This window comes from Nakaseomyces bracarensis, assembly GCF_045282275.1.
Source record: "Nakaseomyces bracarensis strain CBM3 chromosome Unknown Scaff9_0, whole genome shotgun sequence".
Classification (NCBI taxonomy): domain Eukaryota; kingdom Fungi; phylum Ascomycota; class Saccharomycetes; order Saccharomycetales; family Saccharomycetaceae; genus Nakaseomyces; species Nakaseomyces bracarensis.
The window spans coordinates 840,363-863,185 of NW_027263970.1; the positions used below are offsets into that span (position 1 = coordinate 840,363).

At 37.9% G+C, this 22,823-nt stretch overlaps 12 protein-coding genes across 12 annotated transcripts; 7 read left to right on the plus strand and 5 right to left on the minus strand.

The window, feature by feature from the left end:
• Positions 1 to 782: 782 nt before the first annotated feature.
• Positions 783 to 1,115, minus strand: SMT3 (SUMO family protein SMT3; the record flags this gene model as incomplete). The annotated part of the gene is made up of 1 exon (XM_071052757.1): positions 783 to 1,115. One exon carries the CDS (start codon positions 1,113 to 1,115, stop codon positions 783 to 785), a length of 333 nt encoding a protein of 110 aa, XP_070906604.1.
• A 1,735-nt stretch (positions 1,116 to 2,850) lies between these two features.
• On the plus strand, positions 2,851 to 4,830 carry GNP1 (glutamine permease GNP1; the record flags this gene model as incomplete). Its single annotated transcript, XM_071052758.1, has 1 exon — positions 2,851 to 4,830. The coding sequence occupies one exon, from the start codon at positions 2,851 to 2,853 to the stop codon at positions 4,828 to 4,830; it is 1,980 nt and encodes a 659-aa protein (XP_070906605.1).
• Positions 4,831 to 5,979: 1,149 nt separating this feature from the next.
• SDH7 (Sdh7p) lies at positions 5,980 to 6,375 on the plus strand (the record flags this gene model as incomplete). The annotated part of the gene is made up of 1 exon (XM_071052759.1): positions 5,980 to 6,375. The coding sequence occupies one exon, from the start codon at positions 5,980 to 5,982 to the stop codon at positions 6,373 to 6,375; it is 396 nt and encodes a 131-aa protein (XP_070906606.1).
• A 338-nt stretch (positions 6,376 to 6,713) lies between these two features.
• EMI1 (Emi1p) lies at positions 6,714 to 6,989 on the minus strand (the record flags this gene model as incomplete). Its single annotated transcript, XM_071052760.1, has 1 exon — positions 6,714 to 6,989. One exon carries the CDS (start codon positions 6,987 to 6,989, stop codon positions 6,714 to 6,716), a length of 276 nt encoding a protein of 91 aa, XP_070906607.1.
• Positions 6,990 to 7,771: 782 nt separating this feature from the next.
• On the plus strand, positions 7,772 to 8,224 carry GRX2 (dithiol glutaredoxin GRX2; the record flags this gene model as incomplete). Its single annotated transcript, XM_071052761.1, has 1 exon — positions 7,772 to 8,224. The coding sequence occupies one exon, from the start codon at positions 7,772 to 7,774 to the stop codon at positions 8,222 to 8,224; it is 453 nt and encodes a 150-aa protein (XP_070906608.1).
• Positions 8,225 to 8,565: 341 nt separating this feature from the next.
• On the minus strand, positions 8,566 to 10,161 carry RNJ42_02597 (uncharacterized protein; the record flags this gene model as incomplete). The annotated part of the gene is made up of 1 exon (XM_071052762.1): positions 8,566 to 10,161. One exon carries the CDS (start codon positions 10,159 to 10,161, stop codon positions 8,566 to 8,568), a length of 1,596 nt encoding a protein of 531 aa, XP_070906609.1.
• A 457-nt stretch (positions 10,162 to 10,618) lies between these two features.
• Positions 10,619 to 12,532, plus strand: SLF1 (Slf1p; the record flags this gene model as incomplete). Its single annotated transcript, XM_071052763.1, has 1 exon — positions 10,619 to 12,532. One exon carries the CDS (start codon positions 10,619 to 10,621, stop codon positions 12,530 to 12,532), a length of 1,914 nt encoding a protein of 637 aa, XP_070906610.1.
• Positions 12,533 to 13,087: 555 nt separating this feature from the next.
• EMI2 (putative glucokinase) lies at positions 13,088 to 14,575 on the minus strand (the record flags this gene model as incomplete). Its single annotated transcript, XM_071052764.1, has 1 exon — positions 13,088 to 14,575. One exon carries the CDS (start codon positions 14,573 to 14,575, stop codon positions 13,088 to 13,090), a length of 1,488 nt encoding a protein of 495 aa, XP_070906611.1.
• Positions 14,576 to 16,357: 1,782 nt separating this feature from the next.
• Positions 16,358 to 17,470, plus strand: GRH1 (Grh1p; the record flags this gene model as incomplete). The annotated part of the gene is made up of 1 exon (XM_071052765.1): positions 16,358 to 17,470. The coding sequence occupies one exon, from the start codon at positions 16,358 to 16,360 to the stop codon at positions 17,468 to 17,470; it is 1,113 nt and encodes a 370-aa protein (XP_070906612.1).
• Positions 17,471 to 17,860: 390 nt separating this feature from the next.
• Positions 17,861 to 18,247, plus strand: RPA12 (DNA-directed RNA polymerase I core subunit RPA12; the record flags this gene model as incomplete). The annotated part of the gene is made up of 1 exon (XM_071052766.1): positions 17,861 to 18,247. One exon carries the CDS (start codon positions 17,861 to 17,863, stop codon positions 18,245 to 18,247), a length of 387 nt encoding a protein of 128 aa, XP_070906613.1.
• A 585-nt stretch (positions 18,248 to 18,832) lies between these two features.
• On the plus strand, positions 18,833 to 20,530 carry CCT5 (chaperonin-containing T-complex subunit CCT5; the record flags this gene model as incomplete). Its single annotated transcript, XM_071052767.1, has 1 exon — positions 18,833 to 20,530. One exon carries the CDS (start codon positions 18,833 to 18,835, stop codon positions 20,528 to 20,530), a length of 1,698 nt encoding a protein of 565 aa, XP_070906614.1.
• A 288-nt stretch (positions 20,531 to 20,818) lies between these two features.
• Positions 20,819 to 22,171, minus strand: ARP3 (actin-related protein 3; the record flags this gene model as incomplete). The annotated part of the gene is made up of 1 exon (XM_071052768.1): positions 20,819 to 22,171. One exon carries the CDS (start codon positions 22,169 to 22,171, stop codon positions 20,819 to 20,821), a length of 1,353 nt encoding a protein of 450 aa, XP_070906615.1.
• Between the last annotated feature and the right edge of the window lie 652 nt (positions 22,172 to 22,823).

Below are 22,823 nucleotides of genomic sequence, written 5' to 3' on the forward strand. Positions count from 1 at the left end.
AGCCAATACTTAATTCTTTATAATTCGTTCTTTATCTTCTCTTTCTAATATCTATTCCTAAGTTACAATATAATACTCTCAGTTCTCTCTTCAAGGTTCTTGGTTCCATCTCATCAAAAGAACTTTTTAGAAATCTATTTATTAAATATAGCATCGAGCGTTGCAAGTTTTTTGTTGGGTCTGGGCTTCTCCATCATTTTCGCGCCTTCTTTTTTTTTTTTTTTCGGTCTATTTTTACGCGTCTCATATATTCCAAATCGGGAAGTTTCACGAAAATGAAACAAAACACCATAATAAACCGCATGCCTATTATCCTGCAATGAATGGGCTGAAAGTGCAGTTATTTAAACTTAACCCTGCTATATAACACAAAGAGATTTATGCATTTTGAACAATGTACGATTGCTCCTATATAGGATAAAGAGGTTATTTACCGCAGTAGATAATAAATTAAAACAGTACGTGATGCGTTACCCGGAGTAAAGTACTTACGTACGATATGATACAGATTTTTATCATATGATTACATATCATATAATACGTACAAAACTCGTGCCACATCCCCTAAAATCTATACTCCCACCGTGTTATATATGTAAAATGGATGGGTTATAATAATGTCGCATATTTTAGGAATTGACTCCTAAGGTCGTAGTTCTTGCTTGTATATTTAAAAAGCCATGAATTTAATATGAGATCACAGCCGTATCTATTATTTTTTTCTTATGTTTTATTATTATTAAGATTGTATTTATATTTTATTTTTTTCTTGTTATTTTTATTTAGTTCATTAAACAACCACCGATTTGTTCTCTGTGGGCCTCAATCAAATCGTTATCCTCCATATCCAGATCCTCTGGAGTTTGATCAGCTTGGATTCTTAGACCGTCATACAAAAACCTCAGAGAGTCCATCTCCTTACCTTGTCTCTTGGCAAAAGCCTCCATTAACCTTCTTAGAGGAGTAGTCTTCTTGATCTTGAAGAAAATCTCAGATGAACCATCAGAAACCTTCAAATTGATATGTGTCTCAGACTTGGCACCCTCGGCTTTGTTGATATCTGGCTTGACATCTGGAGATTCAGTTTGAGGAACGTTATCGGGAGTCTCGGACATCTTTTCTTTGTTATTTCTTTTTCTTATTAGTTTATTGTTCTGCTCTATATACTTAAATAGAAGTCCTATTTTACATAGAACAACCCACAATAATGATATACTTAGCACAAACTCTATTCCCGAAACCCAAAAGACAAAACAATCTGCTTTTTTTTTTTTGCCAAAAAATTAATCGAGTTTCCCTTTTTCGTGAAGAAGCATAAAATTGATGATTAAGTGTTACCCTGAGAACATGAACTTACCCTCTTGCATAACTATTGACGAATTATACAGGCGATGCATTTCGTGCAGAAAGTATTATTCAATGGTCTCCTCTCTCAGTACAAATAAACGCATCTCATTGTGCGGTTCTACGTGCTCGCGATGCTGACTAAGGGGTAGAGTCAACCTGTGCGGCCCCCACTAAGCGCACGGCACCAAATGACCCCCTCATTCGGGGGACGTGACCCGAGAGTGCAATTTTGCTTTTTTCGTATCACTTTTTCTTTTTATTCCTTAGTTTCTTTTTTTTTTTAGTTTTCATCATATCTTCGTAACACCCTTCTCATCCTAGAGAATTTGCCGTAGCCATAGCTCTCCTTTCAACCCCGCGTTATTTCTCTCTCTCTCTTGCATTTATCTTTAGATTTTTGTTTCCACTGAGTAACGCTCTAGCCCATCTGGCTCTGTTGTTTACTTTCACACATTATCCCCCTCTTATCAGCTTATCAGTTATCAAATAGTCATTTCTTTTTTTGTCCTGCTTCAGTTTTTCCGACATTCACATCTTTTCATTTTATTCCGTGCGCTAAGAACTAGCGCACGGAACTTCCATCCCAAGCTTTTATTTTTTTTTCTTTCTGATTGCTTTTCCTACGGTTCATTTACAAGAGATCACTTAATCTACATCTCTACAGCATTACTTTTTTCTTCTTTTTGGTTCTTCCATAAAATATAAAAGGGTCCGCCCCCCACAGAGCAATTCCGTAGCACATCCCTTTTTTTTCCCTCCTTCCCTGGCTCTTCTTCTTCCCACAAAGAATGCATGGGCATTATAAAAGAAGTTCAGAATAAATCCGTAGAGCTTATCAAATCACGTCATTGAGGCGGTGGACGCCCGATAGAAGACAACCGAGAATGAGCTGAGATGGCAATCCGCTGCAAGGATTTCTAAAGAAGACACATCATAATTACATTTTATTTTGCCTTTTTCTTTTCTTTCTTTTTTTCTTCATTGTTCTTTTCTCGAAGAAGACACATTTTTTTTTCATTCATTCATTATATATTTTTTTCTTCAAATGTTAATATTTCATTTGGTATTCTGACAAATGAAAAATAAGAATTTATTGAAGTTTTATAAGGATTTTCATTGAAACATAAGAAGAGAAGGGTATTGCTTTTTTTTTATTAAATACTGTATATAGTGGGATTGTTCTTTTTAAATTATTTCCACAACGTCAATCATATTGATTTGTCTCCAACCTGTAGCCACTTGATTTATATCTAATAAAAAAAAAACATAAAAACTGGAACTTGGAAAAGAAGTAAAATAAAATAATTAAAAAAATTTTTTTTTCTCTCTTCCATGACTTATTGAAATAAATAAAACTCCTTTTTTTTTTATTTAATTCTTATTTGCATAAAAGAAATTAAAAACTTTCTTTTATTTATTAAGGACCACTCTTACTAGTTCTTTTAAAAGTTATTACAGTAATAAAAAAAAACAAGAACTACATTAATAATAAATAAAACAACAATGGTGCTTGGTAGGAGACATCATGCTGATGAAGGTCCGTCGGACATACGATCCACCTCTTCCAATTCTGATGATCTGATAGTTAACAACTATGAACTTAATGAGTTTAGTGACAACAAACATGACTTCGACAAGTCAGGCTCTCCAGATGAAAATGTTGTTGAATACTTCGAAAAGGATAACATCAACATCGATGAAAGAGTCCAGTCAGGTAACTCCCAGACCGAACACCAAGAAGATGCTCAACAAGGTCTATTCCACAGATTCGTTGAGTCATTCAAGAGAGCTGAAGACCACCATACACCTCAAGAGGACCTTGAAAATGATCTGACCACAGCTGTCTCTCCATCCTCCATGGATGGCGTTAAGCGTGCTGCTCCTCGTGCCAATGGTCAAATGAAGAAGAACGAAGAAGAAGGTTTAAAGAAGACTATTAAGCCAAGACACGTCGTTATGATTTCTCTTGGTACCGGTATTGGTACTGGTCTTCTGGTCGGTAACGCTAAGGCTCTACACAACGCTGGTCCAGCGGGTCTTGTCATCGGTTATGCCATCATGGGTAGTTGTCTGTACTGTATCATTCAAGCTGCCGGTGAAATGGCTGTCGTCTACTCTAATCTGCTGGGTGGTTTCAATACTTACCCATCTATGTTGGTTGATCCTGCTTTCGGTTTCTCTGTCGCATGGGTGTACTGTTTGCAATGGTTATGTGTCTGCCCATTGGAATTAGTTACTGCTTCCCTAACAATTAAGTATTGGACTACTAGTGTTGATCCAGATGTTTTCGTGGTTATCTTTTATGTCTTGATTATTGCAATTAATACTTTTGGTGCTCGTGGTTATGCTGAAGCGGAATTCTTCTTCAACTGTTGTAAGATCATGATGATGATTGGTTTCTTTATTCTAGGTATTGTCATTACAACTGGTGGTGCCGGTAAGGATGGTTACCTTGGTGGTACTTACTGGCATAACCCTGGTGCTTTCAGAGGTACCAATGGTATTCAACGTTTCAAGGGTATCATGGCAACATTTGTTACCGCTGCCTTTGCTTTTGGTGCCACTGAATTTATTGCTTTGACGGCTGCTGAACAATCTAATCCAAGAAAGGCTATTCCTTCCGCAGCTAAGAAGGTTCTGTACAGAATTATTTGTATTTTCATTGGGTCTATTACTTTACTAGGTTTCCTTGTTCCATGGGATTCTGACCAACTAATGGGTGCTGGTGGTTCTGCCACTAAAGCATCTCCTTATGTTTTGGCTGCATCTTTACATGGTGTGAGAGTGGTACCACACTTTATCAACGCTGTCATCTTGATTTCTGTTGTTTCTGTTGGTAACTCCGCCTTCTACTCTAGTTCTCGTCTGCTTTTATCTTTATCTCAACAGGGCTACGCTCCAAAATTCTTTGACTATGTGGACAGAGAAGGTAGACCTTTAAGAGCAATGATGTGTTCTGCTCTATTCGGTGTCATTGCTTTCTGTGCAACTTCCCCTAAGGAAGATCAAGTTTTCACATGGCTATTGGCTATTTCTGGTCTATCTCAATTGTTCACATGGATTGCTATTTGTGTTTCTCACATGAGATTCAGAAGGGCTATGAGAGTCCAAGGTAGATCTTTGGGTGAAATTGGTTTCAAATCACAAGTTGGTGTTTACGGTTCTTTTTACGCCACTGTTATGATGGTTCTCGCTTTGATCGCACAATTCTGGGTGGCTATTGCCCCAATCGGTGAAGGAGGTAGTCTAGATGCTCAAGGTTTCTTTGAAAATTATTTAGCTATGCCTATTTTGATTGCATTCTACTGTGGTTACAAGGTTTGGAAGAGAGACTGGAGACTATTTATTAGATCTAAGGATATTGATTTAGACTCTTACAGACAAATTTTCGATGAGGAATTATTAAAGCAAGAAGATGAAGAATATCAAGAAAAACTAAGAAACGGTCCATTCTGGAAGAGAGTCGTTGATTTCTGGTGTTAAACAAGTGGTTCAAAAATATTTATAGATTCAAATTCACCAGTTTCTTATCATAACAATTAACGACTATTATTGTATTGCATTAACAAATATTCAAAAATTTTTTTAAGCTCAATTGCATTAGTAATTACTGCTGTTCCCGCACATGCATTAAGGTCCCTTGCATTCTCTTCTCAAATAATAATTGTTTCTCAAATATTTATGCGGACTAAATCCGCAATATTGTGTGAATAGATTCTTTTTAAAAAGAGCAAAGCATTCACACCTAACAAAATTGCTTTAGCCACTTACGAACTATCATGTCTGTTTTATTCTAGTCATTTTCTTTCAAATTTCCATTTTTTTTTTATTATTTCTTTAAACTTACAGTTTTCATTTCATTATTTTTATTCAAAATAATCTAAACCGGCCCCCTCCATGTTACTACAATATTTTAGTTGTTTTTGGTGATTGCTGTCTAAGAATATCCCAAGCAAATAAATTATAAAACCAATTGCGATTGCAAAAATGATCAGCCAACGTTCCTGCAATTTTGAACCAAAATCCAAGTTATGAATGGCTGTTTTAAAAATTGTTAGAATTTAATCGTAGGGAAGATGATAAGAAAAATCCGACAATTATTTTACAATCAAGTGTGTTATCTGTGAATCAGATGTTGTATTGTCAAATTTATTTGGTTGTTGTACTCATCCTCCCTACTATCAAGTATATTTGTTTTATATATCTATTATGTTTTTTTTTTATCATGCTGTTTTTTAGCATTTTTATATAGGTTCAATAAAATATTCATTTTGATTATTTATAAATCTAAACGACTTGAACGGATAGGTAAACTAAATATTTATTACTAATCCCTTGTGATATACTTTTGAACTCTAATTATATTAACCATGGAATCCTCCGAGATTGTTGGCCACCGGTTTTGCAGCATTACACCACATACTCAGTATTGTACTGACGGAGCACTAATACCTTGAAGTCCTACAATCCAAGAATCATCGCATATATATTTCATGTATCTAATCTTATCTATAGTATAATAACTACTAATGAGTATGTAAACTGTAATTTAGTTAGCATTTTTGATAGTTTATCAATAATAGGTGCTATTATACTTCAGAAACTCTATAGCGAATATAAAATAATAAGGAGATGTTGGGTAGAAAACAAGCCGTTACGATATTCCGTAGATATGCCTCCCAAAATGGTGTAATTTCTCATGACAAGACATTATTGCCACCTTTAATGCTGTACAGACGTATTTTAAGGGCACACAAACTTTTGCCCCCAATGCAAAGGGAAATGGGAGATAACTATGTTAAAAGTGAGTTTGAACTGCATAAAAGCATAGACAATCCGCTACATATCGTGGGCTTCCTAGCCAGCTGGCAGGATTATCTATACCAGGTTACAGATGGAAAATGGAAAGAAGGTACACTCTCTCCTGCTGTTTTGGAGAAAATGTCCCCAGAACAAGTAGCCCAGCTGTATGAACTAATGAAAGAAACTGAACGTGTAACCAAGGGTGAAACTCCTAAGGAAGAATAGGTTTAGAATACCCAATATAGGGATTTCTCTTTTATATTGGTATTATTATTTACATAAAAGACAGAATATATTTGTGCAATATGCTAAATGTGCAAATCAGGCAGTCATCCTCCCGAAACTTTTCTCGATATCCCCATAAATGTAACAAGTTATAACCATTAATCTACAGTTGACTCCGAATATATACAAAATAGATAATGGACAAAATACAACAATAACAATAACAATAACATAACTTCAATAGTTCATATAAGTAAAACCCCGTGTAAATATATTATTTTTTGCTTTACGTTTTATTGTTTTTATTATGGTTCCATAAGTTTCATTAAAATAAATACCTATCTTTCCTCCCAGACTACATCTGAACTGCCTCTCCGCAGTTTGTTCTCCTCTATCTGATCTCTATACCATTCTTGTACTTTGACTGGGTCCTTGGCGTTCACAATGCAGAACTTGAACTTGTTGACTTGCTTCTCACATGGCGAGAATTCACCATACCTGTAGTAACTCCTAAATTGCCCACCTATAGAGAGACATGTCGTCAATTGATCAAATGCCTCTCGGCAGCTCATTGTTGTAGGATATTTAGTCTCTTCTACTTCCATATTGCTCATTGCCTTCAGATAATCGTTTGGTTACGTGAATATAGAGCTGTAACTAAAGCCACAGTACCAAGAAACAAAATTAACACTATATAATTACAAATCAATAATACAATAATATATTTAAATCATAGATCAGAAACACTACTTACAATACCCTATCAAACATATTGCCCATCAAAACGTCATAGATGCCCTGGCACCGCTCTCCCCGTAATGCGATTTTTTGATGTAATAGTTTACATGGTCTGCACCAAGACCCAGACAATTTACTCGAAGAGAGAAGAGAAAATAAGATATATCATTAATAAATGTCCAAGGTGGGTAAGTTTTGTCTTAGCGATGCACCAAGTTTTCGAAATACTGCTACTAATATCAACCTCACTTGCAACGTTGCACTTAGGTAATGAGCGAATTCTCCCTCCCTAAAAGCTTAAGAGGAGAAAGGAAGGGCTCCTGTGTGAACCCAAACACAACGTTGTCCTGGAGCATAGAGCAGTCTCCCTTCTAAGTATTCTTGTGTGCTGAGAAAGCCCTCTAGGTCCTTTAATGGTTTTTGATATATGGATTTCTAATATTATCAAGGGATTTCTATAGTGGATAGGAGTTTTAGGGAAGGGAAAGCTCTAGAAAAATTAAATACTTACGTTATTTTCAATCTAGTACTAAGGAGGTATTATATATAAAAAGGATTCATTTTCTTGTGATTAATTGTGGAAGTATTACGGATCGTTTCGTTTTCTATTTAGTTTTTATTTATATTTTTTGTTATTTGTTATATTTTTTGTGTATTGATGTCTTCTCCAATAGAACTTCCTTCATTAGACTACAAGGGATACACTCATATTATCCTTATAATTGCCGGTTTGTTTTTAACAAGATTCATAGGACAAAAATTTTACTCAGTTGGACAAAAAATGGTTAGCCAAGAAACAGTAAAGAACGTCAAGAACCTAATTGGCCAAAAGAAGATTTTCGTTGCCTCTAAGTCGTACTGCCCATACTGCAGGGCCAGTAAGCAAACTCTATTCGAAGAGCTAGGTGTTCCACAGGACAAGGCTATTGTCTTGGAATTGGACGAAATTGAAGAAGGTAGCGATATCCAACAGGCTTTGGAATCCATCAACGGTCAAAAGACTGTTCCAAACATCTACATCGACGGTGAACACATCGGTGGTAACAGCGAATTGCAACGTTTGAAGCAATCTGGTAAGCTTCAACCTTTGTTAGAAAAGGCCCTAGCTTAAACTTATGAGCTTAGCTTACGCTTATAATATGTAAAACAATATAAAATGTTAATAAAGTATATTGAACTTGAGGCATCTATGTAAAAATAGAACTCCCTCTTATTTTAATATAAATTATCTTTGAAAATAAAAGAACTTTTATCTTTAAGAGAGTAAAAAAAAGATCTTCTGTTGCTCAATATCATCAAAAGTTAAATAAGAAGTCTATAAATTAAATAATTCTTAGTACAAACCGAGAAAAACAGTAACTACTTAATTAGATATATTTTTCTGCAGTTCCTTTAATTTTCTCTTCCTTAGAACAAAGGCCCAGTCAAAAGAAACTAGAATGTAGGGGTTGCCTATTTGTGGTCAATCGAGTGCAGCCATTCTCTGCTGCCGTGGTATTCAAATGTAGCCCTGAATGCTATTTCGGGGCTATTGAAATATGTTGCTCCCCCAAACTCAGTCTGCTGGACAAGGCTGTTTTTTTGTTTACCTTTTCTATTTTCTTGAAAGTTAGAAACAGTTTTTGAGGCAACTGCGATTGCATAAGACATAGGTAATATCTTAGGTTCTTCTTTGGTCCTATTGTTTAATTTAGCGATTCTGACAGCAACACTGCTGAGGTCATCCAAACCAGTTAACTGTCTAAATTGGACATCACACATCTTTTTCAGTAAAGTCAAAGTATAGTGGGCATCATTTCCAGCGTTATGAAGGAATGCATGAGGAACCTCTAGCAATTGTAGGATTTTACCCAAATTACTACCTTTTCTACCATAAGTAGCGCCATAAAGTTTTTCGGTATCTAATAGATAAACGCTCTCGTTTGTAGGTGCATATTCGCTAAATTGACTAATTACGCCGTCCATTTCACCTATCCCTGTGAAATCTATACCTATATCCCGTAACCATTTGATATCACCTTTGATATTATGCCCTACAAATGCTCTGGACCATGTCTTCTCTTCCTCGGTCTTGGGTTTCATATAGAAGTTTATCAAGGCCTGTACAAAGGCTATGCAATTATTCAGTCCCATGACCAAACTCTCACCAAGTAAAAAACAATCCTTGTAATCACAAACATATTTAGAGTTTCTTAGGTGTAGAACTTCTGATACGATTAAATGATAGTTCCTGGTAAACGGCGTAGTTGTATATAGATTCTCCCTTGGATCGTAAATTGAAATTCCAATTTCAGTTATGACTTTAGTATCGAATTCAAAAGCTTCAATATCTATTGAAAATTGGATACACCGTTCACTATTGAGTAGTCTAATGCAGTTGGTCAGGTAGTCGAAGTTAGATCCACCAGGGACCGCGTACACAACCACATCTTGCTCCTCCTTAACCTTCCGCACTGCAGCGTTGTATTCCGAGATTTTTTCCTTGATGGCCTGCTTCTCCCCTCGGGACAACCTATTGCTATCATTGGGCATCTCCGGTACTTCTCCATTCTGCTCTGTCCATTGCTGTTGAAGTTGTTGCAGATCCGAATTGAGCTTCTTAGTGGCGGCACGGTTAAGCACCAAGTACCTCTCTTTAAGCTCCACGATATATTTCTCGACGTACTGCATCCTCCTCGAGTGCACAACTGGGTCAAACTGCACCTTCTGTAAATCACTGAAGTGCCCGAATTTAGTCAGGAAACTCTTAGTACTTTGCGCCTGTAAACCACCGTCCGTCGGCAGCGTCCACATCAGCTGCTCATAGTTTGACGAATGCTCGGAGTTCCGGGGCAGGTGCCGCACATACATCGGAACCCTCCCTCGCATCAAATTCCTCAAGAGCCGCATATCAACCTCATCGTTCGACCCATGTCCATTCCCATACCCATTACCATGTCCATTATAGTACCGTCCGCCATTGTTACCGTTATTGCCGCCATTGTTCCCCGAATTGCTGTTAAAGGGCTTCCGAACACTGTTCCCACTCCGCTTCACTGCACGAGACATCCTTCCTAGCATATAAACCAAATCAACACAAGAAAAAAAAAACCAATTATCCTCCGCCCCCAATTTAATCTAACCTAATAAGCTTCCCGTGAATTCCTAGATCCTTACCTAGCCTCCCCCAATCCACAAATTACTAAACTTCTAATTACTAAATAATATTAGCCTTGTGGGCTTTATAAATGAAAAATTTTATAGCATACTATACGTGGTTACATGTGATCTGAAAAAAATTTTTCCTGCTTTTTGCTCTTTTTGGGCGATTCTGGGTGATTTCCTTATATAAGAGGTTCAATGTTATTGATATTCTCGGTTTGATTGGTATTGGATAAGTGGGATCCTATGATATCCAGAGCTTATAGCAAGAACTAGGACTTATCTTGTAACTGGGATACACGGGGGAGAAAGCAGGCTAACACACTTTTTTTTTACTGATTAGAAAGAAAAAACACAAAACAAGATGTCGTCTGTGCAAGAGAATGAAAATGTGACGAAGGCTGTATCCGAGTCTGAGAAGCCGGCTGACAGGCCTACTGAGACGTCTGACAAGCTGGATAATGTTTCTGAAACGGTTGAAAAGTCTGAGACTGAGAAGTCTCAGATCGAGACCAAGTCTGACACTGCGAAGTCTGAGAAGGTTGAGAAAGAGGACACGAAGCTTGTGCCGGCACCTATTCCTACCAGCTCTCCTTGGAAGGTTGGCGGACAGCAGCAACAGGCCGATTTACAGTCTCAGACTCTTGAAGAGGAGATTGAGAACACAAGGAAGGAGAAGCCTACTGCTTCTAGTGGGATGAAGCCTACCGGATCGAACGTGAAGTGGGTGCCTATCAAGGCCACCATCACTGTTTCTGGCAGCAATGGCAGTGGTAGTGGGAACAAGAGATCCTCTAGCAGGAGAGGTAAGGGTAAGAAGGCGGACTCTTCGTCGAGCGATGGTGCTGCCAGCAGTAGTGCTAACGGCAGCGGGAATGGTAGCGGGAATTCAAGCGGTGCTGGATTAGCTGGTGGTAAGAAGAAATCCACGAAAGGCAAGAACAACAGCTCTTCCACTAAAAGAACCCAAGGTAGAGTAGGTGCTTCTGTTAGCTCCAGTGAAGACTCTGGTGACAGAAAGAAACGTTCTGATACCTCTAAGAATGAGGACGCTAAAACTACAACAAAGGACTCAAAGAATACCGCACACCATACCCATCACAGCCACCAACCAAATCAACATCAACACCACCAACATAGTAAAACTAAGAAGTCTACTGTACAGGAAAATGATTCCCAAGGTACCAAATCCTCGCAAGAACCAGTTGATACAACAAATTCTGAATCCGAATCTTCCGAAACGAAAGAAAACAAAACAGTTCCAGTGGAATCTAATGATAGTAGCAACACCAGGGCAAATAGATTCAAGTACAGCAACAACCAACAAACACACTCCAATAACCGTCACTTACATCACAACAACAATACCGGACATTACCATTATAACAGCAATAGCGGTAACAGTACTGTACATCATGGAGTTGGCCACCGTGGAAATTTCTACAACAGACAGAATACAAAGCCACACTACCAACAACATCGTTCATTTAACCCAAACATGCAATACACACCATACATGCAAAACTCTTATAATGCTCAATACTATAACACGATGCATGCTCTTATAACAGCAGTACAGAATGTCTCAAAACAAATCGAATACTACTTCAGCGAGGAAAACTTATCTAGAGACTCCTTTTTGAAGTCCAAATTCTCGAAAGAAGGTTATGTGCCTGTCCAGCTGATAGCGAAATTCTTTAGAGTTGCCAATATGTCTTTTGGTGGTGACCCAAGCATTATCCTGGCCTCCTTAAGAGAAATTATTGCTAATGAAAACGCCACTGTCGAAGTAATAAGAGGTAAGCTAATACCAAATAGTGAGGAAGAAGCTAAACCAGAATTCCCATACGGTCCAGAATTCAATATTGAAAACTATTTTATTCGTGCTAAGAACTGGGAAAAATGGGTTTCTGAAGATTCTGGTTCCGAGATTAATGTAGAATTTGAAAAGTTGCTTTCGGGTAACGAAATGGACCAATTTACTATTAATATGAGTTTATTACAGCAACAGCCTTACATGTATGGATCTCGTCCATACAGACAGAATAGTTATAAGAGAGGACATTCTTACAGTCGTGGAAACGGTAGACCAAGATACCATTCTCAACATAGTCATGATGGAAATCAATCACAGTCAAGTGAAGAAGCATCTGAACTTAATAGTGAGGAAAAGGTTGGGAGCAATGATGACAACGTCATAGCTCATTCTGATGAGAATGAAGAGACTGCTAATGAAGAGACTAATGAACCAATTGCTACAGAAAAATCTGATAACTAATCGACGAATCCTGAATATCATCAACAGTTACAAGGACTGTTTTTTTTCTACAATTTTTTTTTTTTTTTTTTAGTGGTTTCAGCATCAATATAATATATCCAAAAAAAAATTCTAATTTCTTTATTCTATGTGGTTTTTTTATATTGTACAATTTCTGCCCTATTAGAATTATTTATATGTATAATATTAGTTATAGCATCTGTAAATTTTCCTTATAAATAGTATTATACTGAATGCATATACCCACACATTTCACAAATTAATATCAGATTGATCGAATATGATATTTAAATAATATATATATGTAAATTATTGGAATAGTAAAGAATAAAGATATAATATATTTTCACATTTTTTAACTAGTTTATTTACTAACTAAACGTGTTTTCATTACAAGGCATTAAAAAGACATAATCATGATCGTCCCTTTGGTGAAGTTCAAATAAAACGAGTTTATCAATTGTATAACAGCTCTAATAATATTGAAATCTGTTTTTCATTTTAGCCATAAGAGAAAATGACTAACTTTATTAAATTACAGAGAGTGCTAATCCATTAAGCAACCAAAGCACACAAAGCGGCACCGACACCAGAACCATCCTTGGCAATCTTGATGTGAATCTTACGTTCACCTTCAGTACCGATTGGACTCAAGGACAAGGCGTGTCTCAACATAGATCTGAAACCTGGGTAGTATTCAATAACAGAACCGTCACAACCAACTTCGACCTCACCGTGGTATCTCTTGTTCAAAGCATTGGTCTTAATCAAGATAGCGGCAATTGGCACGGCTGATAGGTAAGCAGATCTACGAGAGATTGCACGAACCAACTTTTGGATAGCTTCACGTTCAGATGGAGTAGTTGGCAATCTTAAAGATTGTAGGAAAGACAATTCAGTTTCACGTAGACCGGTGGAATCATCAATCTCGATACGAGACAAGACTTCACTGGATAACTCAAATGGAGTCTTTAAACGGTGTGGTAGTTGATCATAGTCACGGTATTGAGTCAACATTAGACCACGGCTGTGTAGATCAACCAAGACATTTCTTAGGACTTCACCCAAGTACATACCAGAAACTCTCTTCTCGAACAAGTGGAAACCTGGGTTAGCAGAGTACTTTTGGTCGATATCAACATCGTACTTAGTGGTTGGCAAAACCTTACAGTCATTGTCGAAGGAACCCCATTCAGTGTTGACACACATATGAGTCTTACCTTCATTAGCAAGTTGAGATCTCATGGAGTCAGGCAATTTCTTAATGTTCTTGATTTCTTCCATGTAACAACCATTGGTACCAGTACCGAAAATACAACCGATAACTGGTTCTGAGATTTCACCACCGGAAGCAGAGTGAGAGCCAGAGGCGTAACAGTGGGACAAGAAAGTACCAACAGTATCGTTAGTCATAGCGACAATCTTGATCATTTCCAAACCTTGAGCATTCAATTGCTCTTGGTATAGTTGAACAACATCCTTTCCGACAGTGTCAGCAATGTTGAAACCCTTGGTCCATCTGATCAAAGTACCAGAGTTCAAAGAGGTTTGGTTAACTGGATAGGAGAAGGTGAAACCCAATCTGACAGGTGGGATATCATCACCGTGTTGCAAAAATTCAGGGTGGTACTTCTTAACAAAGGCTACAGTTCTGCGGGCCAAGTAACTGAATAATTGCTCGGAAGTGACACCTTCATCTTCAAGCAGGTCATCTGGAATCTTTGTCTTCATTTGTTCCATCTTAAAGGTGTTGTCACCGTTCAAAGTAACGGAACAGACACGGAAGTTGGTACCACCCAAGTCAGCAGCCAACAAGACACCCTTTTCGGTACCATTTGGCATACCAGTAACGTAAGATGGAATCATTGGCAAACCCTTATTTTCAGAGTCATTTTCAGCATCTAGACCTTTCTCCATCGATTCAATGAAGTAAGCAGTCAATTCGTCTAGCATCTTTGGAGTGACTTCGAACTCCTTGCATAGTTCTTCGACAGCCTTAGTCAATTGCTCGCTGGTTGCCTTGTGGAAATTCTCAAAAGACATGTTTGTATAATATTTTTTATAATTGGGTAAAGTAGTTGTGTTATGTTTGTTTAGTTGGTATTATTAGAAATACTACATAAAAGGAATTAAATCTAAAAATTGGAAATGGAGAAAAGATAACAGAAGCTATAATTTAGCTTCTTTATATACTTTTTTTTTTTTTACTTTCTTTCCTAGAATTTTAGACAATTGATAAAAATAGGGTACTTCCCCCACTTTTAATTTCCATCAAAAGCATGGATAATGGCTTGTTAATTGTTGGGCACAAGCAATTCCATTCAAAGTTTCCTACACTGTCCCCCCCTCCCCCTTCTTTCTAACTCCAGCTATCAACTACAGTTTCATTTCAATTGCAATTGTCAATCAGGTGGGACAAGGGGGGAGGCCAGGATAAGCTAAGGAAGGGCTACGAATTATAGTTATTTCTATTAAAAATAAATAAACAAAAAGTTGCTAAGAAACAATAGTAAATGAAATAAAAGGAAAGAGCACTCAAGAGTGTGTATGAGGGGGTAAGTAAACGTGAAGGTAAAGAATGAAGGTGATGGTGAAGGGGGGGGGGCAATGAAGTATGTTTTGGTTGCTTCTTTAATGGAAAAGAGCTTTTGCTGTCTCTTAAGAAGAGTTATATCCAAGCACCAATGAAAATAAGAAAAAATAGGGTATAACGAAAGAAAAAAGAAATTTATTACTGCCAACTGGCCCATGTCTTGGACCCTCACCTCTCCTCCATTAATCAAACCTTCCAGGAAGGTCAATACAATAAGCTACTACTTCACTTAATCATCTCTAATGTCCTCCCCTCGACCCCTCGTTATTTGGTATTGAACTAGGTGGGGTATACAAACACCCCTACCGAAGAAGAAAGACACTATTTTAGAAACCAAGCAGTGAAACTGATGTAGGGAATGTGAATTTTTCCGGGTGGACTAAGGCAATGAATCACCCTTTTTCGTTGAAGGAGAGAGGGACAAAATTTTGAAAGGGCACGGAACAATTTACCAACAAAAGAAAAGAGAGCCATAATTTTTCCGTTTTTACTACTATTTTTTTTAAACCCCCCGGAAAAACTGTAAGAAAAGAACATGAACAGAACAACTAGCGTAGATTATTCCGTACAGAAAAGAACAAGGAAAGTAATTGGCCACTCCATTGTTCTCTTAGTTTCTCTTTCTTTTAGGTGCGATCGGAAAAACAAATATTAATTGCGGGGGTGCGCGTGTGTAATATTCTTCGTGCAATAAAAACTAGCGTAGAAACACTAATCTTCATTAAAAATAGAATGGAGGGGGGAAGGGAGAAGGGTTTAATATGCAAGGTGGTGGGGCAAGACATAGCAAGATTACTCAAAAGGAAGGCAAATTATTCATGTGATGATACAATGCTGTGGGGGGGGGAAGACGAAGAAAAAGAATGGAAAGGAAGACAAACACGTTGTGGTTCTATGCCCCTTCTTCACACGTCATTTCATTATAACTAGCGACGAACAAAATAGAAAATGAATAATACAGATGCTTGTTTAGGTATATGGTACGAATATTAGCACGTGATCATAACCACGTGCTAATACGTGTAGGATGTTGAAGTAGGGTAACAAGTTGAATTTTTTTTTATTTTTGGTGGGCAGGGCCCCTTCGGCTGTGTGTGGGAAGGTGAAGCCTTAAATTGGTTGGTAAAGGTTATGTTTAAGTTAAGCCTGAATAATTATGATACATGCATATATATGAGAATAATTTTTAGATAACAAGACCCAGTTGGACTCTATAAACTCATTGATTGATAATGTTTAGGATAGCAAAGAACTTGGTCAAGACGTTCGAGCAGAGCGTTCAGGAAACGCTGTCTATGTCTGATCAGGACAGACTGGACGGGTTCTTCCAGTCAATTCCTCCTAATATCCTGGGAGCACAGATAAACAAAGCTGTAGATCCATCTACTCTGTCTAAGGTCATTAGTGGGCTTCGTGTGGTCTATGTCGACGAACTACAATTGCAATTGGAGTCCTATTTTGACTTCATCGTCGGTATTGACGACGATGCGCTGCCATTGATGAACAACCAGCACGGATACCTGTATCCGGACTATAACGAAATGATCCGTCTGTTGAATATACATGCCGAGCAAGGAACAGCAGTTAAACTGAATGTGTGGTCAGCAAAGGGAGGCACTTTCAGAGACGAATACTTGTCTCTAAAACGCAGGGATCTAGGTGACGACCATTTGGAGGACGTTAACTTAAGTAACGATTCCCCAGTAAATAGTCTGAACTCCAAGAATTTTGAACCCCTGGGCTTCAAAGTTCAATGGACACCTCTCCTGGCAGCTACATTCACTTATCATGTTCTACAACTGAATATCGAAAACGGCCCAGCTCATATCGCTGGTCTAATCCCTGATGAGGACTACATCATTGGCGCACAGGACGGGTTATTGGCCACTGGTGGTGAAACTCTCCTACAGGACCTAATTAGAACAAGAGCAAACCATGATCTAGTTCTATACGTGTACAATAAAGTAGTAGACTGTGTCAGACCGGTCACTGTAAATATTGGACCAGATGGAAGACTTGGATGTGGTGTCGGTTTTGGTTTCCTACACAGGATTCCAACTGTCAGAAAAGCTACAGATCATACTCACAACCATACCGACAGCACTCCCGTAGCACCAACAGCTGCCTCATCAACTCCATTGCCACAACAGACTTTCGACCAACCAATGTCAGAAGAAACTTTCGTCCCAGGTATCGCAAAGCCACCAATTACTACAAAATCATCTAAGAAACATGCAGTAAACGTCTCTGCAATGGGCGATTACTTCAACGAAGGTAAAGACCAGTCTTCTCAGAAAAAATCATCAGAAACTCCAGACGTACCTCCTCCTCCAATGAAAAGCTAAAGCCATGAACGATAAATACAATACCATACTATATATAATAATAGCAGATAGAAAGTATTATATAATGTTGAAGAGCATACCCATTTCACCAATTCCTTTGATATAATTGACTATAAGTTGACTTTTCCGATGCTTTTGTTCATATGACAAATTCATACACAGAAACAGCCGCACAAACGCCTTGATCACATTAGTTTTTTTGTTTTTTCAATAAATTTTCAGCACTGAAAAAAAAATTTTTTCGATGAGCTTCACGAAGCCTTTAACAAGATTACTATTATGAATACAATAATAAATGGGAGCATTGTTACAGCTCAGCAACATCAGAATTTTTTGGTTTTATTTGTTTGTGGTAAATAAAATAAGAAAAAAGAAACTAATATAACAAATATGTCAGCTGTCGGTTCTCTTATATTTTGCGATGAGTGTGGTAATCTACTGGACAATCCAGAGGACAAGCTACATAACAGCAGTACAATCGAGTGTTCGCAGTGTCAAGCTACGTACCCAAGATCCCAATTCAACAATTTGAAGGTTGTTACCTCTACTAGTGAAGATGCCTTCCCATCTGCCCTGAGGATGAAGAAGTCTGTGGTGAAGACCTCTTTGAAGAGAGATGAGCTGAAGGATGATGGTGCCACGATCAAGGAGAAGTGTCCAAAGTGTGGCCATGACGAGATGAGATACCAAACATTACAACTGCGTTCCGCAGATGAAGGTGCTACTGTCTTCTACACATGTATAAAATGTAGTTACAAATACAGAACCAATAACTGATCCCATCCTTCCTCATTTACCCCACATACCTACATGTCATCAGTCAAGTTAATCAAAGACAAGCAAATCCTCTCTACACCCTCCAAAAGCATGAATTATAAAGACCCAACGAAATAGATACTTCGTCTTGATAATATTGTCCCCATTTTACAGCATTTAATAATTTTTTTTTTTTTGTGCACGGGTCCAAGGCCATTACTTCACAACTTGACTATTGTATACTAGAATAATCATAACATCTTATAAACTCTTTCAGATATCTGTATAGAACACCTATATACTAATGAATATCATATTATATCAATATCATATATCAACTGATATCCGTTTATACGACACGTGATTTTTCATTTCATTTTTTTTTTTTTTTCAATTTTTCAATCTTTCAATCTTTTGCAGCTTAGCGACACACCAATGTTATGGGCAAAGTGGCGGTGAAGGACCCTCATCATTGATTGCTAGATGCAAGTTCAAGAGCACTGTTGCCATTACATATTGATATAATACTAATTGACTACATTTAGCTGGATTCATATAATAAGCAATTGTTGTGTAAGGAAGATAGAACACTATACGTAAAATAAGATGGCTCAACCACAACAACAGATGATGGAGATGCCTGATCTCTCGAATGCTATTGTTGCTCAGGATGAGATGGGTAGACCTTTTATAATTGTCAGAGACCAATCTAACAAGCAGAGACAGCATGGTTTGGAGGCTAAGAAGTCTCATATCTTGGCTGCAAGATCCGTTGCCTCTATTATAAAGACTTCCCTTGGTCCTCGTGGTTTGGATAAGATTCTAATTTCTCCAGACGGTGAGATTACTATTACTAATGACGGTGCCACTATTTTGTCCCAAATGGAACTGGACAACCAAATTGCCAAATTGCTAGTTCAACTCTCTAAGTCTCAGGATGAAGAAATTGGTGATGGTACCACCGGTGTTGTGATTATCGCTAGTGCTCTTTTGGACCAAGCTTTGGAACTTATCGACAAAGGTATCCATCCAATCAAGATTGCCAATGGTTTCGATGAGGCTGCTAAATTGGCCATCTCTCATTTGGAATCCGTTACTGAAGATGTTACCGAGTTGGACACCGACAAAAACAGCAAATACTTAAAGGACTACTTATTCAAGGCAGCCAAAACTTCATTAGGCTCTAAGATTGTTTCCAAGGAGCACGACAAGTTTGCCAACATGGCTGTCGACGCTATTTTGGGTGTTATGGATGACGAAAGAAAAGATGTGGACTTTGATATGATTAAGCTACAAACTCGTGTTGGTGGTTCGTTGGATGATTCTAAGTTAATTAAGGGTGTTCTATTAGATAAGGAGTTCTCTCATCCACAAATGCCTCATAAGGTACTACCAAAGGAAGGTGAAAAGACAGTTAAACTAGCCATTCTAACATGCCCATTTGAACCTCCAAAACCAAAGACTAAGCATAAATTGGATATCTCCAGTGTTGAAGAATACAAGAAATTGCAAACATACGAACAAGATAAATTCAAAGAAATGATTCAATATGTCAAGGATTCCGGTGCCGATGTTGTGATATGCCAATGGGGTTTCGATGATGAAGCTAACCATTTGTTGTTGCAAAACGAATTGCCAGCTGTCAGATGGGTTGGTGGTCAAGAATTAGAACAAATTGCTATCTCCACAAACGGTAGAATTGTTCCTAGATTCCAGGACTTGTCAGCTGATAAGCTTGGTGAATGTTCAAGTATTTATGAATTAGAATTCGGTACCACTAAAGATAGAATGCTTGTCATTGAACAACCTGAGGAATCGAAAACCGTAACATGTTTTATTAGAGGTTCTAACAAGATGATTGTTGATGAAGGTCAACGTGCTTTGCATGATTCATTGTGTGTGGTTCGTAACCTAATAAGAGATTCTCGTATTATCTATGGTGGTGGTGCTGCTGAAGTAACGATGTCGCTAGCTGTTTCTCAAGAGGCTGACAAGCAACGCGGTATTGATCAATATGCTTTCAGAGCCTTTGCCACGGCTTTAGATACCATTCCTATGACTTTGGCAGAAAACTCAGGTCTAGATCCAATTGAAACTCTTGCCACCCTAAAAAGCAAACAATTAAAGGAGAATGCCCCAATATACGGTGTAGATTGTTTGGGTAAAGGTAGTAATGACATGAAGGAATTGTTTGTTGTCGATCCATATATCAGTAAGAAGCAGCAAATTCTACTGGCTACTCAATTATGCAGAATGATTCTAAAGATCAATAATGTTATTATCAGTGGCAAGGATGAATATTAAATATAAATATTCTGTAACTATAAAATTTACCGTTCTGCATTTCATAATCCTTAATTATTTTAAATAACTGTATATTAAAAATCTATATAGAAATTTTCCACTATATTTCTCTTATTGATACTATCAAGCTGGCTGCTATCTGCCACATTGAAATGACATAGATTGTTTTATTCGACTTGTAGTTTATCATCTTATAGATATTTCCTGTACAGATTAAACAAAAGGTTATTACTATGTGCTATGTAATATCTATTCACTTTCGTAATTTTTATGACCTAACTGGTATTCTTACACCATGTTAAAAAGACTGAAATTTCTAACGATCTCAGGACCATATTCGTCATAATCTTTCTTAGTATGACAGTAACTCTTAAATTCAGCAGTTTGAGCAAGAAGAGAACCACCAAACCAAACGGCATTTCTTTGTTTTCTATGGGAAATAACTTGAACATCAACACCTGTTGATTTAGTACCTGATAGTGCCTCACTCTGAGCAATTCTGTTGTTGACTATGGACTTCATATCCCTCTGTAGACGACGACCAAAATCCTTAAACATAGTAGAACCACCGGATAGAACAATGTTATTATATAGACCCTTACGCACATCGATTGGACATGCCTGAATAGTTTCATCTACCACCGTTGGAAGTGGGATCAGGAAGTCAGAAGAGGCAATTTCTGGGTTGAAGAAGATTTCTGGAGCCAAAAATCTTTCATAACCAACATCTACAACCTTCTTTCTAGTTTTCTCTTGGTTCTCTACCACGAATTGTGCAAATTTGGATGGATCTCTGTCGAACTTATTGAATTCCTTTACTATATCTGGGCAAACGTAACAGTATTCTTGCTTGATACGTTCCGCGGTCTTTAGGGAGGTATCTTGTTCACCACGTTCTCTCAACAATTGTTGGATGAATAAAGTGATATCTCTTCCCGCAATTGGGATATTCTTAATGGCGGAGCCAATAACGTAACCTTCAGCAACTGGGATGACATGGGTAACACCATCACCAGAATCTATAACTGTACCGGTCAATGAACGATCAGTGACCTTTGGAGAGGTCCATGATGCTGCTAGTGCTAGAACAGCCTGAACGGCAATATATAGACCAGCACAGTTAAATGATTCAAAGAAAATCTCAGCTACTTGTTCTCTGTTCTCGGGAGGATTCAATGGTGGCTCGGTTAGCAGGAAGTAGTGGTCTTCTGGTTCTGTTCTTAAGTACTTAAAGATAGAGTTCTCCCAGAATCTCTCCATGTGATCCCAATTCTCAACTTGACCGTGTCTGATTGGATAGCTCAGGGAGTATGATTGACTCTGAGCAGCAGCTAGTGCTTCGTTACCGATGTAGAAATCCAAGTCCTCGGTACCACGCTTCCCGGCCAGATTGTTAGACAGCAACAGAGATGACATATCTCCATTGTATGAGGTGGCTGAGGTGGAGTTCGCAAAGTACGAGTTAGAAGAGTCACCAGCACTACTCTTATTCACCACAGTGGTCTTCTTAGTGTTGGAAGGCTGGGCATTCGCAATTGCAGTAGGGAAAACCCACGATGGAGAATCGTTACCAGCGAAACCTAGCTTGGTCAAACCGGTACCATTGTCCATAACAATGGCAGGATTATTCAACGATGACATCTTTTTTTCTGATATTGATAAAGTCCTTCTGTTATTGTATTATAATTTTAATCTTCAAAAGGGGAGGGGAGATTCTTGGTGGAGTTGTAGGCGGAGGTGGGTGGGAGTCTAGGCAATTTTGTAAATAAGGATATCAACAATTAACCTTGATCTAGTTCCTGAATTACAATTGAATTGATATCTTTTTAAATATCCAAGCCTTCCTTTAGGGATAAATATAATTAGGCCAGGATCGCCTTGACAAAGGTCCAAAGGACGAAAGAGAGTCCCCTTTTGCTCAAAACGCTTTAATTACCCGGCATTCAAAGAAAGCATTCTCTAAGGGTAACACATCACGTTCATATTCGTGTGAGGATACAATGATTATGGTAGTCAGCTCTCGTTATTAATATAACAACTGTAGTGTTATGGCAAGTTTTAGCGGTGTTGTTGTGTCAGTGAATTTAATAGCAATGTTCTTTTCTTGCCTACTGTGATCTCTCTTACAACGGCTATCGTATCCGTACTGGACGACCAGGTAGAAGGCTACATAGTATTCGGGTTATATATCTGTAAAGTTATATAATTGGTATGTGTTGTGTACTGGATCCATATACCAACAGGTATTAGTGGTGTGAGAAAAGAATGCAACAGTAATGCAGTCCTGTAGTGA